At 33.7% G+C, this 19,250-nt stretch overlaps 1 protein-coding gene across 4 annotated transcripts in view; it reads left to right on the forward strand.

The window, feature by feature from the left end:
• CNTLN (centlein) overlaps positions 1-19,250 on the forward strand; it is a 296,669-nt gene that overhangs the window by 58,261 nt on the left and 219,158 nt on the right. For all 4 annotated transcript variants that reach the window (XM_078061243.1, XM_078061240.1, XM_078061241.1 and 1 more), the window contains exon 3: positions 16,121-16,205. In XM_078061243.1, coding sequence (XP_077917369.1) covers positions 16,121-16,205 — 85 coding nt within the window. The remainder of the gene's footprint in view (positions 1-16,120; positions 16,206-19,250) is intronic.

Below are 19,250 nucleotides of genomic sequence, written 5' to 3' on the forward strand. Positions count from 1 at the left end.
TCCATATACTACTACGTGCTCATCAAGATAAGTGTAGTCTTAATCCTCTTCACCTATTTCACCCAGCCCCCCATCTACCTCCCCTTTGGTCACCATCCATTTGTTTTCTGTAGGTAAGAGTCTGGTTTTTTGAGTTTGTCTCTCTTTTGTTTTCCCTTTGTTTGTTTGTTTTGTTTCTTAAATTTCACATATGAGTGAAATCATATGGAATTTGTCTTTCTCTGACTGGCTTCTTTTGCTTAGATTATATATACTCATTAGCTCCATCCATGTTGTTGCAAATGGCAAGATTTCATTCTTTTTTTATGGTGGAATAATATTCCATTGTATATATATATACACACACACGTATATATACACATATACCATAAATGTATATATACATTGTATATGTGTATATATATATATATACATCACATCTTCTTTATCCATTCATCTATCAATAGACACAGACTTAGACACAGGCTGCTTCCATAATTTGGCTATTGTAAATAATGCTGCAATAAATATAGGGGTGCATATATCCTTTTGAATTAGTGTTTTTGTATTTTTTGGGTAAATACCTAGTAGTGTGATTACTGGATCCTAGGGTAGTTCTGTTTTTAATTTTTTGAGGACCGTCCATACTGTTTTTCACATTAGCTGTACCAGTTTGCATTCCTATGGCTGGTGATTTTTTTACTGGATTCTCGACATTGTAAATTTATTTTCAGTGTTTCATTCTTATATTCCTTTAAAGAATATTGGACTTTGTTCTTGCATGCAGTTATTTGTGGATCAGTCTGATGTTTTTGAAACTTTGTTAGTATAGGTTCAGGGTAATCTTTCTTCCTGACTAGGGTGAATTTATTCCCATTATTATAGCCCGACGCTTTTGGGGACTCTACCTAATGCCCTGTATATATTACAAGGTCTTTCCATTCTGACTGATGGGAACACGAACTATTTTCAGCCTCTTGTGACCTCTGGAAATTGTCCAGTCTATTGCTTTCCAATGGTTCTCTCCTTTGCATGGAGTAGTTTCTTCTCAGTCATGGACAGATCAATACTCAAACAGAGTAGCCCTCTGGTATTCTCTCTATATGCAGCTCCATTCTCCATTACTTTGCCTTTCAAATTCTATCTTCCTTTGATTTCCTGAACTTCAGTGTGTGCCTCCTCCACTTAATGAGACTGAGTTCTGTTTGGGTTTCCCCTTCTTTCACTATGGCTTGGAAACTGCCTTTTGATAGTTACCTAAAGTAACCAACCATACAGTTTGCCTCATTAGTTTCCCTTCAAGGATCACAGTCCTTTGCTACCTGTGTCCAGTGTCTGAAAATGTTTTATATATTTTGTGTAGTCTTCAAGTTGTTTAAAGCAGCAGGACATATCTGGTCCCTGTTCCTCTCTATGGCTAGAAGCAGAAGTTAATTCAGCTTTATATGCTGAGAAATGACCCAGAATTTTCAGACAATTTAAAATATCTAAGTCAGGATGAACGTAGAGTAATTTAATATTAAATTGAAATTATGCCAACAAAGGAGTTTTTTTGTCTGGTGAGTTTAATTTTATTCACATGGCATATTAAAATTTTCACTAAAATACCGGGTATAAAAAATTAAACAAATTTTGTTGCTATTGTATTCAGAGTTTCAGATAGACCTCTCATAATGAAGTTGATTGATAAATGTCATGATGTTTGTACCTGGAAATTCTTAGTGGTTAAAAATTTTGCCAAAATATCTGTGTTTAACCTGGAGAGTATATAACTTATTTGTCATTAGCTGAGTTGTTATATTCTTATACTCCTTCAGTTTAAGACTTGAAATGTATGAGCCTGCTGAAATACAGAGCATGGTATAGGATGAACTGAGATTAAAGTTAAGTGAGACTGAGTAGAACTGTAATTATAGCAATTAGGACTTCTACCAGGGAGTTGTGAGACTTTTTAGTAAAGACCTGTTACTTTAAGTGATGTAATTAATAATTATCCATACATTATAATCTTTGCTCATTTAAATAATAGATCTGTTTTCTTGTTGTTTTTGTGTTTTCTTTAAAGATTAATTCATAGGTTCCCCATTGTTCTCAGTTCATAGTACCTTAGTATATCAGTAATATTTTCATGGCACTTCAAGTTGAAGAAATACCCAAGAGTTACCTTGATTAAGTATTTATGCCCTAACATTGTATTGGCTATTAAAATACACATACAAATTAAAAGGAAATAGTTATATTTTAATTTTATTCTTTAATAAACATAATTATTTGCTATAGAATGTGAGACTGTTGGGTACTGGACAATTTCTCCAACCTTGTAATCAGATTGGACACTGCTACCCTTATTTCTTCTTTCACACTGCTTTTTGCTCTTAAAAACTCAACTTTATAAACTGGTCAAAAACTCAACCTCATAAAGATATGATGTCATGAAAGAACTGTAGTGCAATCTAATGTTGAAACCGTGAACTTCTAGCTAGTATTCTATGCAGTATCCAACAGATGTGAAGTATTGCCGTGTTTCCCTCAGACATTTAAAATACCCCACAATGCCCTGTCTGTTTGTTACAGCACCCCTGGGAGCCTTGGTACATATTCTGGGTAATAGAATTAACTTGTTCTCTTTTAATGTTCATTACTGTTTCATATGGAATTCTGGCATGATTAGTGTCCTAACTAATTTTTTTATGTTGAGATAGAGAATCTTTTTTGATCATTTTTGACTAGCAAGGTTTCTTAAGGAACTGATTTTATAATACTAAAATAAAGGAATAATATATTTGACATTTTCTTGGTGGAAAAATATTTACAGCAGAGGCTTCATAGAAAAATTATTGAATAAATTGGTTTTGTAACTGTTTATAAATAATCTGTAATACAAAGAGAAATAATGAATGAATAAAATATTTAAACACATTAAATGGGATAAAAATGTACTATATCATTACTGTACAAGGTGTAGTGAGTAAAAAAAAGAAAATATGAATTTTATTATGGGGATATATTAGGGAAAAGAATTAAAACTGAAAATAACCAAAACTATCTGTGCTGTTACTGTTCTTCATAGCATCAGTTATTGTATTGTAATGGATTTAGAATATTCCTGATTGATCTTTAGGATATCTGCCTATAGTTCTAAACTGAACTATGACTCAAAATGATTTTTTAAAATCATATACTTTGGGGGCGCCTGGGTGGCTCAGTCGTTAGGCATCTGCCTGCGGCTCAGGTCATGATCCCAGGGTCCTGAGATCGAGCCCCATGTCAGGCTCCCCGCTCAGCGGAGAGCCTGCTTCTCCCTCTCCCTCTGCCTGCCACTCCTCCTGCTTGTGCTCTCTCTCTCTCTGTCAAACAAATAAATAAAATCTTTAAAAATTAAAAAAAAAAAATCATATACTTTGAAGGTACCTGGATGGCTCAGTTGGAAGAGCATGATACTTTTGATCTCAGGGTCATGGGTTCAAGGCCCACAGTGGGTGTAGTGATTGCTTAAATAAATAAATGTTTAAAAATGGTGTATTTTATAAGGAAGTATATTCTGAACTATATGGAAAACATTTTTGTGTAATATTATTGTAAGCATATATTTGCTATTCCATGTGTTCTTAGTTTAATACATCATAAAACAATCATGATGATAATAGCTTACATCTGTCAAGTGTTTACTGTGGGCCATACATGGTTCTTAGTGCTTTCCATATATTGACTGAATTCTTACAATAGTCCTATGAGATGGGCCTTATTATTAGTCTTATTATACAGATGAAGGAAATGAACTACAGAGAGGTTAAATAATTTGCCCAAGCTCACAGAACTAATGTGTGGCAGTATGTATATTTCCAGAGCCCCTGTTTTGTTTTTTTCTTTTAAGATTTATTTATTTATTTGTGTGTATGAGAAAGAGCGGAAGAGAGAGAGTGTGTGCACATGCATGAGTGTGGAGAGGGGCAGAGGGAGAGAATCTCAAGTAGACTCCCAGCTGAGCACAGAGCCCAACATGGGGCTCAATCTCATGACCCGAGATCATGACCTGAGCTGAAATCAAGAATTTGATTTGATTTGAGTCAGATGCTTAACTGACTTAGCCACTCAGCTATCCTCAGAGCCCCTGTTTTTAACCACTGCCCAAAGGGAGAATTATCTCTCACCTGAATGTTAACAAAGAAAGAAAGAAGAAACCAAGTGAATGTGATCTAAATTTATTTTAAGGTCCACACTTAGTAAAGTCTTTTATTAGTGGATTAGAGAAAAGAAGCCAAGCATAATGCTTCAAAACTTTAAGAAATAAAATAAATAAATATACTACTTAGTGACATTTTATTCCATTTATGTCATGATGAATTCAGGATTAAAATGGGCATATGGTTCATGATGAGTTCAAGGAATTGGTTTTAGCAAGTAGTTCACAGGCAGCTAGATCTGTGTAATGAAAGAAATGACAGGCCATACTAATGATTTGGGGGAGAGTATAACTATGGTTAAGCATAATTTTGAACTATAATATTGCTGGAAATGAAAGACATTTGGTTTAGCTGGCCAGCAATATGACATTTTACTTGTATATTTTACTTCTTAATGAATACTGTTGTTTCTTCCTTTTTTGATATACTCCCATCTCTGCAAAAAATACCATTCAGTTATTAGATATGTTTTTATTGTCTTAAATCTTCTTTAAAATTTTATATGTTTTTATGTTTTTAAATTCTAGGTTTGTATAGATTGCGGTGTAGTTTGCTTACCTGATGGTATTTAATAAGTACTTTTAATTCAGAATTATTTTTTGAATGCCTAATATGTGTTTAAGATTCTACTTATATGTGAGAAGAGAGAAGGTCAGGGGAAGGAAAATACATAGTGCTTCTCATGAAGGTGGTTGTGGTAAAAACTGTAATCATTAACTAAGAGATGTCTTCCTTGATCCCCCCCCCATTGAAGAAACAAGGTCTCTTCCTTGCATTTATTCTGTCTCAACTTATTGTTTGTTTTGTGTATAGTATTTGTTAAATTAAAAGATTCCATTTTCCATGGTTAAAGTGTTATTTCTTACCTGTGAGGATCTCTTTCAAAGTTACATAAAATCAGAACTTCTGGAGATGTATTTAAGATTGAATTTTAGAACTGACATTATGTAAAGATGGGCTCTTAGCTCAGGCTCCTGTAACAAAATACCATAAACTGGGTGGGTTATACATCAAACATTTATTTCTCTCAGTTCTAGAGGCAGGAAGCATGAGATCAGCGTGCCAGTATGGTCAGGTTCTAGTGAGAGCCACCAACTTACACCCTCGGGTAGGGGAAAGAGAGCGCTCTGGTGTCTCCATTGCCTTATGAGGGGATCCAAGTCTCTATCTCCCAATTCCTCCCAATTCCCCACCTCCAAATACCATCACATTGAGGTTTAGATTTCAACATATGAATTTGGGGCAAGGGTATAAACATACAGTCCATAACAGGTTGGGAACACAGACTTAGAAGTCACATAGACCAGAGTTTAAATCACAAATATTTCTGTCTTCCTTATTGAAACTCTTTAGGTCTTAGTTAACACATTTGTTAAAAGGATTTTAGAAAGAGTTTGTTGAATTAGAGAAGCATTTAATTAAATGCTTGTCCAGGGGCGCCTGGGTGGCTCAGTCATTAAGCGACTGCCTTCGGCTCAGGTCGTGATCCCGGGGTCCTGGGATCGAGCCCCACATCGGGCTCCTTGCTCAGCGGGAAGCCTGCTTCTCCCTCTCCTGCTCCCCCTGCTTGTGTTCTCTCACTGTGTCTCTCTCTGTCAAATAAATAAATAAAATCTTAAAAAAAAAAAAAAAAGCTTGTCCAGTAACAGGTACTCAAAAATGGCACTGATCCTTAAACAGTTCTCTCAGGTAGTCAAAATTTTGATCAGGGGACATGTGAGGAATGTCATATTTAATTTTAATCATTGAGGAATTATACAGCAAAGATTTAATTATATGAATATTTCCTTCACTGAGTTGTAGATTAATTTATTTAGAGATTTGTGAGCTATCATTCACCCATGAACTCTATGAGATTGTTGTTGGTCAAGGTTTAGGATGAGACTGAGGTATCTGTATTTTGAAACATCTTTACAGGCAATTCTGACATTCCAGAAGAGAATCTAAACTAGAAAGGTGAATATTGTTATATCTTTATAGATGGAAAAATCTGAGATCCAAAATTTAACAGTTTTAAAGATGTTAGGGAAAAATTTGTTCATTGGAACTTACTTAATACTGAACCGTAATATCTATAAAGAGGTTATTTTTAATGATTAATGGTTAAGAACATGGCTTTGGAGACAGGGCTACGTGGTGTAGAATCTTGGCTGTACCACGTGGTTTGTTGTGTGACTTGAGAGAAATAGTCACTTCTATATGCCTTAGTTTTCCTTTTGTAAGATGAAAATAAGAATAGAGTTGTTTTGAGTTAATGCATGTATGGTAGTTATAATAATGCCTAGCACATTGTAAGTGTATCATCATCACCATCTCATGTTATAGTTTACATTCCTTTTCAGTTTGTTTTTATAGCGTCTTGAGAAAAGTCAGTTAATGTTTTCTGAATAATAGGCTTCCAAGAAAACTTGCAGCCTTTTTGCTGTTATTGTTGTTCCTTAATTTTAAAGCTTATTTGCAGTTTGTTAATCCTTAAAATAATGTGTTTTGTCCTTGAACTTGAATACTCAAATTCAGAAATAATATCTAAATCTCCAATTGAAGATGTTCAGGGTTTACCAATGTTAATATTTTTTACTTTTTCGTATATAACATTTTCAAATGAAGCCTCTGCAGAAATTGCTTTATTTTCCTATTTGTTTTTTACTTCTAAACACTTAATCTTTGTATCAGTCTTAGAGATATGTTTTGCTTTCTTTTTACCATTTATTTTTACTATTTGATGGGCTCTTTGATACTTTTTTCTTTTACTCACTCTCCCATTTCTAGTATTCTCTCTCTCTCTCTCTCTCTCTCTCTCTCTGGTCTGTAAATGAAAATTCAGTCCTAGAAAATGGGAACCATAAAAAGGAATAAAAAAGGCAAGACGATTTTTGCATGTTTATTTAGGATATGCATGCTGTATTCTTGAAATAGTTGTGCTTAAAGATTTAACCTCATAGAGGATGAGAGATTATCTCATATTTATGTTTACAGTTAAAGTTTAGATGCTTAATAAGCAGGCTGTTGTTTATAAGGTTATATTATATACTCTCACCACTGGGAAAACCTCCCTCCTGTTCCATTTCACTCTTAAACACATGGGTTGCACAGCTGCTATATGGTTGTACACTGTCCCATGTGTATTAAGCAAACACAGCCTGCAAAAGGGTTGCATTTTGGAGCATGGAAGTAGCATGGCTGGTTGGAGACCCCAGAAGTGTAGCTGCCAGGATTCTTCCATCTGGCAGCAGTGCTGCTAGGCAGCTCCAAACAGGGCATAAATACCTTTTGCTGAGTACTTTTCCTGGTGCAATAGCCATGAATGCCTAGGCAGAGATAGGGACGGATGGGAAGATAAAGGAACTAATAGAAAGGTGTCTAATTGGAACCACTCTACTGTTCAAGAAAGAATGAACAATAAAGAATGAAAAAACACATCTGAACTCTTATTTTTGCAAGAAGCTTGACAAATAGTCTTTTAACTTTTATGAAGACCTTTCAATTAAAGAATTGTAAAATTGTACTGAAGCATAGTTACTTTAAAAATTTAGCCTTTATATGGATGGCAGAAGGTAACACAAATATAATTTTTAAGGCAAAATAATTGTGATTGTTTTTATTTGATGTAAGTTTATTTCTAGTTTCATTAAAAATTCCCAGAACGTTGAACATAAGTCAACATTCCATGGAGAAGGAAGTATTATGCAGCTTGCATGTGTGCATATCTGCATATCGGAGCACAAAATATTGACATGATAATTGCAGTCAAGCCTGAGTGAACAGTGGCCTGTGGGAATTCAGCTGGTGTTGTACCAACTGGATGGCTGCTCAGGACACAGTTTGAAATGCAAGGTGCAAGTTAGCACTTTATTCAGCACAGGCAGGCATCATTTAAAAATCCTTGGGGGCAACCCTGGTGATGTGCAGATGTTAAAACAGTCTGTTCTGAAGTGCTGATATTTTTGAACACTGTAAAAGACTTCTAGATTCTGAGTGAAAAATATTTGCACAGTTATTAAAGACATACAATACACAATCTTTTCCAACTCTTTTCTGGATGTTTTAGATAATGAATGTTGAGTATATGCAGAAGTATCTGCACATGTAGTTAAAAGAAACAGGAAAATCAGTAACCAAATAAAGTCATTTAGTTTCTAACTCTAAAACAAAATGTTTTGAGTTTCAGCTTTGTATATTTAGAAATGTTGAGTGGATAAGGATATCTAAAACAAAGAAATATTATTTGGTAATATATTCAGTCTAAGTTGTTACATTATAGTAAATTATTGCTTCTTTGTTTATGGAGTTCATCAATACACCATAATTTACAAATTCAGATTAAGACGCTGTAGCCTAATTCTATTCTTTATTCTAGTTTGGACCTACCTGACTGAACAAGAAAAAAAAAATCTATCAGTTTTCACATGTCAGGTGGAGTCTTCACGCACAAGTTTTGCCTTTCATGTATGGTTTAAATATATTTATTGTATTGAAGTATAAATTATACATAGAAATTCTGGATTATGTAATAAAAATTAAGTTTTGATCTTAAAGCAAAATAGATATCTTAAGTATACTTGGACCTTTAAAATATTTTATAACAGAGATTTTAGGGCCTATTGATTTAACAATGTATTTTTATTAAGAATATTAGAGTTTTTTTCAATAGCTATTTTTACTCTGGAGTAAATGTATTTGAAAAATATTTGTGTTAAGCTTTTAAGTTTTTCCCTTTTTTTCAAGCTATCTTACTATATTATTCGTAGATACTATTCTAGTAATTTATTATGCATATTCAAAATAGAAAAATAGTTATGAAACAGTTCATGAATAAAAGGATAGATAATTTGATAATGGTATAATTCTCATTTCCCTAAACTTCCATTTTTATCAGTCTTACTGTTTTAGAATCTTAATGTTTACTAGAAATTGAGAAAGCATTTAAATGGAAAGTCATTAATAATAAAATCTACATTTTAATAGATTCTGTGCTCAAATGAAAGAAAACGTTAGTCCAACTAGGTTTATTTTGTGCATTATTATTATCTATCTGTTAATTAAGAATAATCAATGTCAGTAAGTTTTGCTTTTTTATTTTCTTTGTTTTCTAAAATCAGACCAATATCATTGCCTCATTTATAGTTAAATGTTTCTTTTAGGCACTAATATTTCATTTTTGACATCTCATTAAAAATGGGCTCAAACCCAGAAAATATGATCCTGTCATAGTGTATAATATATGGCATGGTCTATAACACAGTAAAATTTTGTTTCTTAATGATTTAGAATAATTTCTCAGATTTTTGAGTTTAGAAAAATGGCAAAAAATTAACATGGTAATTCATGTGGCTAAGTACAGCAATGTTAAATGTTTAAATGGGTAGTACTCTTGGGAAAAGTGATTGGAGCTTTAAACTTGTACACATTTGACAGCGTCTCTTCACTTCATTTTTCATCCTAAAGAAGTCTGCAAATATTCTTAGCTCACATCATTATTGCACATCAGTGGTTCTAATTAGCTAAACAGGAGTTTGTCTCAGTCATTGATCATCATCAACTTCTTGACAGTGTCTTTTTTTTTTTTTTAGGAACCTTTTCATTGTGTCTTATAAATACATAGAATATATATTAATTGAATTGACCAGATAGGTTGGTGATGTTTTAAACTTGAAACAACTTTTTTTCAGTGTATTATTTTAAATAAAAAATATTGTATTCATACTGTAGCGCTGTTTTCTCTTGGGAGCATTTCCTGTTATGAAAATATTACATATCACATACCACCAGGAGGAGCTGCTGGACAAATCTCTATATACATTTTGAATTGTGATTTTTTTTTTTCCAAGTTCAAAACTATAACATAATCATCAATTTTGGAGGTTTTTTGGTTTAAAATACATCATTGAAGTCTATTTTTGAAGTTTATATTTGACTTGAAGTTTATATTTCATTTATGACCTATATTTTCAGTATTATATTACTCAGCTTAATCAGTTATTGTTATTTCAGTGACTCAGACTTTAGTGTGTATCAGCATCACTTGAGGCTTTGTGTCTTAGTTCAGGCTGTTATAACAGAATACCATAGACTAGGCAGTTAAAAAGCCAAACATCTAATTTCTCACATTTCTGGGGGTTAGGAAGTCCAATATCAAGGTGACTGCTGATTCCATTCCTTGTGAGAGCTCTCTTGCAGACAGCTGCCTTCTTGCTATATTTTCACATGATAAAGAGGCAGATCATCTTTCTCATGTCTCTTTATAGATTCCCTAATCCTAGTCATAAGGGCTCTACCCTCATGACTTCCCAAAGGCCCCACCGCAAAAATCAGCACACTGGGGATTAGGGCTTCAACATATGAATATGAAACATTCAGTCCATAGCACCTTGTTATGGTTAAACACAGATTGCTGGGCCCTACTCTAGACTTTCTGCCGTTAGAGAGGGTGGAAGATAGTTCATCTCTAGCAAGTTCCTAGGTGATGCTAATGCTACTTCTCTGATGACCTGTAGTATAGGAACCACTGGGTGAGACTGTGACTGAATTTATATACATATTGTGTCATAGGAAATAACCACCCTGGTACCAAGTTCATTTGGAATCTGTAGTAATGCTTTTGTTTGGGTTTTGTGGCATATAGTCTAGTTTTGTCCTGTCTCATTTAAAAGGACCACCAGAATGTATTTTGACCCCGTGGGGATTTTAGGCTTATTATAAAAGAGTGGATTAGAAAGACTCTATCCCTGTAAATTAAACTAATTCCTGGAAATTTAGACTCATCGCATATCCAGAAAGCAACTTACAGGGGGAGTTTCTGAGTGTAATTAATGTCTTGCCTGTTACATCCTGGGACTTTGTCCTTGGGTCAACCCAATCATGCCCTTCCCTTTGGGATTTGAAGCCATTTTCCCCCAGATACATATACCTTGAATTGATGTAGTACTGTTTTGCAATACTCATGATTTTATAATATCAAATTAAAAGCTCAAGTGATAATTTGAGAGTATATCTTTGTGATAAATGAAAGGCAAAGGGTATATATATTTTTTCTTTTAATTCCAGGATTAATAGTTAACATACAGTGTTATGTTAGTTGCAGGTGTACAATATAGTGATAAAGGGCATATATTTGTCACATATAAAAATAGTTTTATAAATCAAAAAGTATAAAATCAAATACATTCACTGGCACTGGAAAATTAGGGAAAAAAAGCACTTCAATTGATGAAAGTATGTTTAATTTCACTACTAATAAAAGAACCACAAATATAAAGAGAGCCCAGTTGAAGACAATGGACTGTGATTATGCATTAAATGTGCTATCAATAGTTGGTAAATAGAAAATAAAATAATGAAGCAGAATAAAGCACAAACAGTAAAAAAAGTAGTCATAATACATTATGTTTGTACTATGTACTTATAACCAGAGAGCTGAACATGGCTAGAGAAAAATTCTGAACCATGAAGTCTGGTCATGTGTGAATTTATGACCACTAAACTTTGTGGTCTTTAGCACTGCCTAGTAGATATCTTTTTTTTTTTTTTTTTCTGACTCACTCACCTTCCCAGTATTCTAGAAGACTATTTGATGCTTACTCTCTTGTCAACTTCTAGCACTTTGTTTCCCCTTCTCACTTTCAGTTGATGGATAACTGTTATGAATTTGTTAAATTAATGTTGTTAAGAGGAGCACAGGGTGCTGGATATTGAGCCATGGTTCAACAACAGACCACAAGAGAAACTGAAATAGAGGTTTATTATTCACAGGTCCTGGAGGAAGTATCCAGCATACCTTAAGGGGCCACATGGGAAGTCAAGGCACAGTATGGGGATAGACAGGACCTGGGGCACATGCTTTTCTGAGGGTTCATGGGTAGAGTGCTTTGGGGTTTCCAGGCTAAGGTGGGATTGGTCAAACCAAAAGAGCCAGGTTTTAGTTGGCTCTTTGGGGGAGAGGTCTTATATAAGGGACGTGTAAGGGAAAGTGTTGGGAGGCAGGGGACACTATTGATAATAAGGGCTGTTGGGGAAGTCCTATCAAGAACCTAAATTTACTTGTGACTCTGCAGGTTGTTATCTGGGGCACTTGCACGAGCTAGCTTCATTTAAGGTCACTTCAGGCTGCTTGGCCAAACCAAGTGGATGCCAAGGCAGCAATCATGAAGTAACTTTAGCTAAACTCTTGACAATCCCCTTGCTTCTTACACCACTGAGTAAATAGAAGCTTTTAGAAGAGAGCTTTTACTTCTTCCCATAACCACATCTACCAAAATATCTGAATCTGTATCCGTATTTTCTCTTTTTATTTCTTTGGAAGAACTGTTTATGCTGTCATCTAAGCCCAAACAAACTGTGTACACTAAAGACTCAAGGACCCAAGGATGTCACTCTGCAGTTCTCCCTTCTCTCTCTTGCATCATCAGTATCACTAATTGTCCTGGATCATTCCTGTCAACATACTCACATGCAGTTTTATCTTCAATCTTTTGAGAAAAATCTCTTTTGATCTCACATTTCCCTTGAAGTACTGTTCCATTTCTCTGCTCCTTTTTTCAGCAAAATTCCTCTGAAAAGTAGTCTTTACTATCTCCATTTTTTCCTTTCTCTCTTGATCTCACTCCAGTTAGGCTTGTATATCCACCATTCTCCTAAAACAGCTCTTGTCAAAATCACCAGTGACTTCAGTACCGCTAAATCCCAGTAGGTTCAGTCTTTATCTTCTTTAGCATGTTTGCAGCATTTGCCATGGTTGATTCCTTTCTTCTAGAAATACTTGTTCAATTAACTTTCTGTCTTGATTCTGCTTTTGCATGAATGTTTACCCTTCATAGTATCATTGGCTGTTTTTCCCTTATCTTACTAACTTATAAATGGGGAGTGCTTCAGGACCCAATTCCTCAGATTTTTCTATCCAAAATCACTCCTTAAGTGTCTCACCTACGCTTTGGTCTTAAATATATTTGGATGATGCCTAAAGTTTTATCTTCAACCTTGACTACTTGACTGATTCCAGACTTGTTTATCCAACCATGTCTTGGATGTTGATTAGGCATCTCAAATTTAACATGTCCAAATCCCAAAATTTAATGTTCCTCACTCTCTTCGTCTAGATCTCAGATAATGTCTACTCCATCCTTCCAGTTAGTCAGACAAAAGCCTTGGAAACATTCTTCTCTCTTTTTTTTATATCTCTTATCTACTGCATTAAGAAATCCTGTTAGCTCTACCTACAAAATATCAAGAATTTTATCACTTTCTCAGTTACCACCAACATTACCTATCTTGTCCAGTTCATATTTAGTTCTCACCCGAGGTATTTTAGTTGCCTCCTAACTGTTGTCTCTGCTTACACTTTTGATTTCTAGAGTCTCTCCTCAGCCCATGATACTCATGAAATATTAATTTGTATTACTTCTCTACTCAAAACTATCCTCTGTCCTCCCATTTTACTGAGAGTCAGATCCAATATATGTCATAAAAGGCCATATATTACTTTATTTCCAGTGACCATTCTGTCCTCAGCCACCATTCTCCCCTTGTGTGGATGCTACTATTTTACTGTTCTTTGGATACACCGATTGTGCTCTTGCCTCAGTGTCTTTGCACTTGCTACTGGTCCCAAGGCCTGGAAAACTCTTCCCTGAAATCTCTATGACTTTTCCTTCCTTCCTTTAGGTTTCTGCTTACATAGCATCTTCAAGGACAATCATTTTTAAATTATTCTATATAAAATAGCAACAACCTTCCTTTTGCTTCCCAGTTCTCCAAGATGAGAAATTCCTTTCTGCATTACCCTCGTTTATTGTTATTATACTTATAGCCAGTTGACATATTATGTATTCACTTAATATCATTTATTTTCAGAATCCGTGAGCTAGAATGTTAATTCCATTAAGGCAGCACTTGGTTTGTTTTGTTTGCTACAGTTGCCTAGACCCTAGGATTATGCCTGTCATACAAATGCTTATTGAGTAAATGATGGATTAATATGTAGATGTGGTGTGTTTGTTTTTTAGGAATTTGCTCTAGTAGGTATTCTTTCAATCTGAGGATTCCATTTAATTCTAAAATATTCTCAGCAGTTACCTCCTAAAAATATTTCTTTATCTTTCATCCCATTATCTACTTCTGGAACTCTTTAGGCATATGTTGGGAGTTCCAAGTGAAATCTACATGTCTTAACTGTGTTTTCATATTTTTAATCTCATTTCTCTATGTAGTGTTCTGGATGAATATCTCATTGTTATCATCCATTTCACTTATTCTCTTTTTACATCTAGTTTTGAACTAAGCCCATTGAATTGTTTTTTAATTCAGGGATTATAAACCTTTTCAAGGTTTTCAATAGATTATTTTTTAGATCTACTTGTTGTTTATTTATTGTTTTTGTTTTTAATTTTAGTCATTCTTTTAGGTCATAAAAGATCCTTATTTATTTTAAAGTCTTCTTCAGTGTATTCTGTTATTTTCATTTTGTCTAGAGTAATTGCTTCTTTTAATTATTGAGTTAGTGTCTGCATGTGTTGTGTTTTGAATTTTTTATTTCTGGTCAAATCTTGAGTAAGAGGGTTGCTGTTAATGTTCTCTTTTTCATTTCTCAACCACCCTTCCTTATCCAATGCCTTTTTTTTTCTCTAGAAATTTTGTGCTTGCCACTAAATTGTCACCCTCACCCCATCCTGAAATAGGTTTTAATATTGGTAGCTTGGGGCTCTTAGCCAACAGTGACACAGAGGATTTGTTGTATTTAGTACTTGAGCTATGGAGTGTTTTCGCTCAGTGCCTGATTAGGATGCTGTCTATAAACATTTGCCTTTCTAAATTTTCATATAATCCTTAGTTCCAGGCAAGGGTGGGGAGAGTCTCTGGTTTCAAACAGTGAGTGTAGCTATCCTTCTACATATTCAGCAGGACACTTTTTCCCAATTATCCCTAGGCACCAAGCTCTTCTTCACCTTAGCCTGCATTGAGATCTGGGCAGTATACAACAGCTTCATCCTTGTTTATAGCATTGTATTTCTGTTTAGTTTGTAATCCTTAGAGATTTGGCTGTGTCTCCTTAATTTTTTTCTATTATGATTTTCTATTAATACTATAAATTGAGAGAACAGGGAAGAGCCTCAAAGTGTGAACTTACTATGCTAACTTATTGGAAAAGTCTAACTTAAGTTTTTAAAATGTAGCAGTACACCATCTGAACTTATCTCTTACAACCAGTGATGTGCTTTTCTGATTGGTGTCTCTTCATTCTGATAATTGTTTTGTGCCTTCTAAGGCCCTTTCGTTCATTTTACTGTTTCCCAAATGAGGGTTCTTTCTTCTCCCTTACCTACTTTGGATTTAGTATCACCTATTAGTGATTTAGGTATGGATTTCTGTTTACCTATTTTTAGACGAGATCGGGCGCATTCAGGTGGTATGGCCGTAGACTGTTTACCTATTTTTAAAGTTTTTTAAAAATAGAAATAAATGTCCAATAAATTTCTATCCCATTTTTAAAAACGTTGGTTATTATGAAATCTCTAGCTCTTTTCTGAGTGTTTTACTTCAAAAGTGATATTTTATTCTTAATTTAATTGTGTGCATAAAATGTTTATGTTAAGAACATATGATTAACATAACATAATAAAATAAAATTAAAAAACACACAAAAAAAGAACATTGTCTTATTTATTGTTTTAAATTGATATAGTGGTTATTGCAATCAATATTAAACATGTTTTAAGTATTTTTTTTTTATTGTGCATCTAAATCTGGAAACTAAACTGTTGTTTTGGTATGAAGTTGTCTTAGTTGTCAGTGGTTTGTAAGTTGTTGTCACCTGCCATATGGTTTCTGATTAATTCTGTAAGGGCTGTCAACCCCAGATAATTTAATTTTCTGTATTTTATAAAGTGATACTCATTTTCAGGATGTGAAAATTTAAAGGATTAGCTACCAATTTTGACTAATAAACTCTATATTTTTCTTTCTAGAGAAAAACAGAAATCTGAAGCTAAAGACAGAAAAGTTTTAGAAATCCTGCAAGTCAAGGATGCTAAAATACAAGAATTGGAACAGGTTGGTGTTGTACAGGAAATACTAAAAATTAATATATTATTTTAGGTAGTAGATCTTTACAATTATTTAAAAAATTTTTTGCAACAATGTTAAGAATATCAGGATCATTATATCAAATCATTACTATTTTGAAACTACGATAGTCAGAGTATTCTTCACTATTGTACTTTGCTTATAGCCTGTTGTTTTTTGAATTAATAGGCTATGCCATATATACTTTAAAACTCTTAAGATAGTGTTATGGTTTTATAGTAGTATCTAGCAATTATTTATTGTTTTATTGAATTTTATCTTTTATTATTAGCAGTTACCATTTTATTACTAGCAGTTATCATTGAAACTTGTAAAATTTTCAGACAGCTTCATTTATAAAAAAGATTAACAAATGACTGGGATGATTCTATTTGATCTCTTGAAAACCTGTACTTTTGATTCATACAATCCCATGTTTTACGTACAATCAGTAAATTATTCAATTATATATATAACAAGAGTACCTATAATTATATAATCAGTATATTATTACTGCAACAATCCATGTGATTAGCGCTTCCCAGAGCTATTTTCAAAGTATAAACATCTCAAAAATGAAGGAGAAAGAAATTTATTGCAATAATGACCTATATTGTGATAAAATATTTAAATTCGTTTTGTACCCAATTGCTCATTATGTGCTGAATTGCCTATAATTTTTCTGGCGTAAATGGAGCCTCTTTTTGGAGACTTTGCTCTTTGACTTTTAATCTGTTTCCTTCCTAGCCAATTAAAGTTTTGGGAGAACTTTGATCTAAGTTTGGTTACTGTTAAAAGTTATTTTACTAAAGGACTTAAGGTAGAAGTTAATTTAGAAAAGATTCAATTTTATTTTTATGTTCTCTACATCCATATAATGACTTTCTAAAATGGAATATAAACTCCTATGTGACATATAAGTTTGAAGTTTATACATTCTCCAATGTTGTGTTTTCCTTATAGGAAATACCATAATTGATAGTATAATGATAAAATTTTAGAAATAACATTTTAGTCAGTTTGCTCTGGGGAAAAAAAAACAGTTGTATTTGCTACCTGAATATCAAAAAAGAGCAAAATGAATCCTAAGATGGATAAATAATGTTATGTGCCTACTCTATTAATTAAGCGAGCCTAAGCTGCCTAATAGATACAACCTTGTGACTTAAAAGTGGCAAATGCCATTTGTACTCATACTTCATTGAGGAAAACTAGCCATATTGGCCACCGCAAGATTCAGGAAGTTTGGGAAAATGTAAATCCAGGCTGAGCAATCTATCCAGTTACAACTCTATTCTATAGAGGAGAATGGATTTTGCCACTCTTTGATATTCTTTGGTTTTAAGTTTGCAGTGCTTTAGGAAATGCTCAGGTTACCAGATCTAGATAGCTAGCTATAGCATACCATTTTTTAAAATGTTGACTCTTAAAAATGACAATATATTTCCCCTTTTCTTGCTAAATTCTTTTTCTACTTCCTCTTCCCTATTTAATTATTTACCTTTTTGAGCAGAATCACTTAGCTCGTGGATAAAATATTAAATTTCCTTAAGGGAAATTATTTGTTTTTTAGGGGCCCTAATTTCTTAGCCTAAATCATTTGTATTTTTGTTCAATGATGGTTATAACTTTCTACAAGGTATAATATGTTAAATGTATATACTATTCTGTGATGGTACTATGGAAAATTTAGAGTTATAATTTTTGCCTTTAATGATTTTTAAACCCCTTTGAGGAGTAGGGTGGGGCTAAAAGTAAGGTGCAAGTAATCATATTCTCCTACACGATATTTCAGATTGAGAGGATGGGGAACCTCATGTAACCATTCACATTTGTATCCCTGACACCCAATATTTCCATATTGCCTGGCATATAATGGATTCTCAATATTGTTGAATGAGTAATATATTATTATTATTATTTTATTGAGGTATAATTGACACAGTATCCTGTTAATTTCAGGTATATATCATAGTGATTTAATATTTTTATACATTTTTATACATTATGAAATGATCCCCACAGGAAGTCTAGTTACCATCTCTCATCACATGAAATTATTGTAATATTAAAGACTTTTTCCTATGCTGCACATTACATCCCCATGACTTATTTATTTCATAATGGGAAGTTTGAACCTCTTAATTCCCTTCACCTATTTCACCCACACCCCACTTCCCTCCCTTTTAGCAGCCACCAGTGTGTTCTCTGTATTTATGAATCTGTTTCTGTGTTTTTGTTTGTTCCTTTGTTTTGTTTTTTAGCTTCCATATGTAAATGAAATGGTATAGTGTTTGTCATTTTTTGTATGACTTATTTCATTTAGCGTAATACCCTCTAGGTCCATCCATGTCACAAATGGCAAGATCTCATTCTTTTCTAACACTGAGTAATATTCCATTGTATATATACCACATCATCTTCTGAATCCATTATCTCACTATGGAAGCTTAGGTTGCTTTAATAGCTTGGCTATTTTTAATAATGGCGCAATAAACATAGTGGTTCATATATCTTTTCAAATTAGTGTTTTCATTTTTGGGGGACAAATATCCAGTAGTGGAATTACTGGATCATGTGGTATTTCTATTTTTAACTTTTTGAGGAAACTCCATACTGTTTCCCACAGTGGCTGCACCAAATTACATTCCCAACAGTGCATGAGTGTTCCCTTTTCTTCACATCCTTACCAGCACTTGTTATTTTTTATCTTGTTGATACTAGCCATTCTGACAGGTGTAAGGTGATATCTCAGTGTGGTTTTGATTTGGATTTCCCTGATGATCGGTGATGTTGAGCATTTTTTCATGTGTCTATTGGCCATCTGTATGTCTTCTTTGGAAAACTGTTTCTTTGTGTCTTCTATCCATTTTTAATTGGATTATTTGTGTTTTTTTGGGGGGTTGTGTTGTATAAGTTCTTTATATATTTTGAATACTGACTCTCTATCAGATATGTCATTTGCAAATATCTTCTCCCATTCGGTAGGTTGCCTTTAGTTTTGTTGATGGTTTCCTTTGCTGTGCAAAGCTT

Source organism: Halichoerus grypus, chromosome 14 (genome assembly GCF_964656455.1).
Source record: "Halichoerus grypus chromosome 14, mHalGry1.hap1.1, whole genome shotgun sequence".
NCBI classification, from domain to species: Eukaryota; Metazoa; Chordata; class Mammalia; order Carnivora; family Phocidae; genus Halichoerus; species Halichoerus grypus.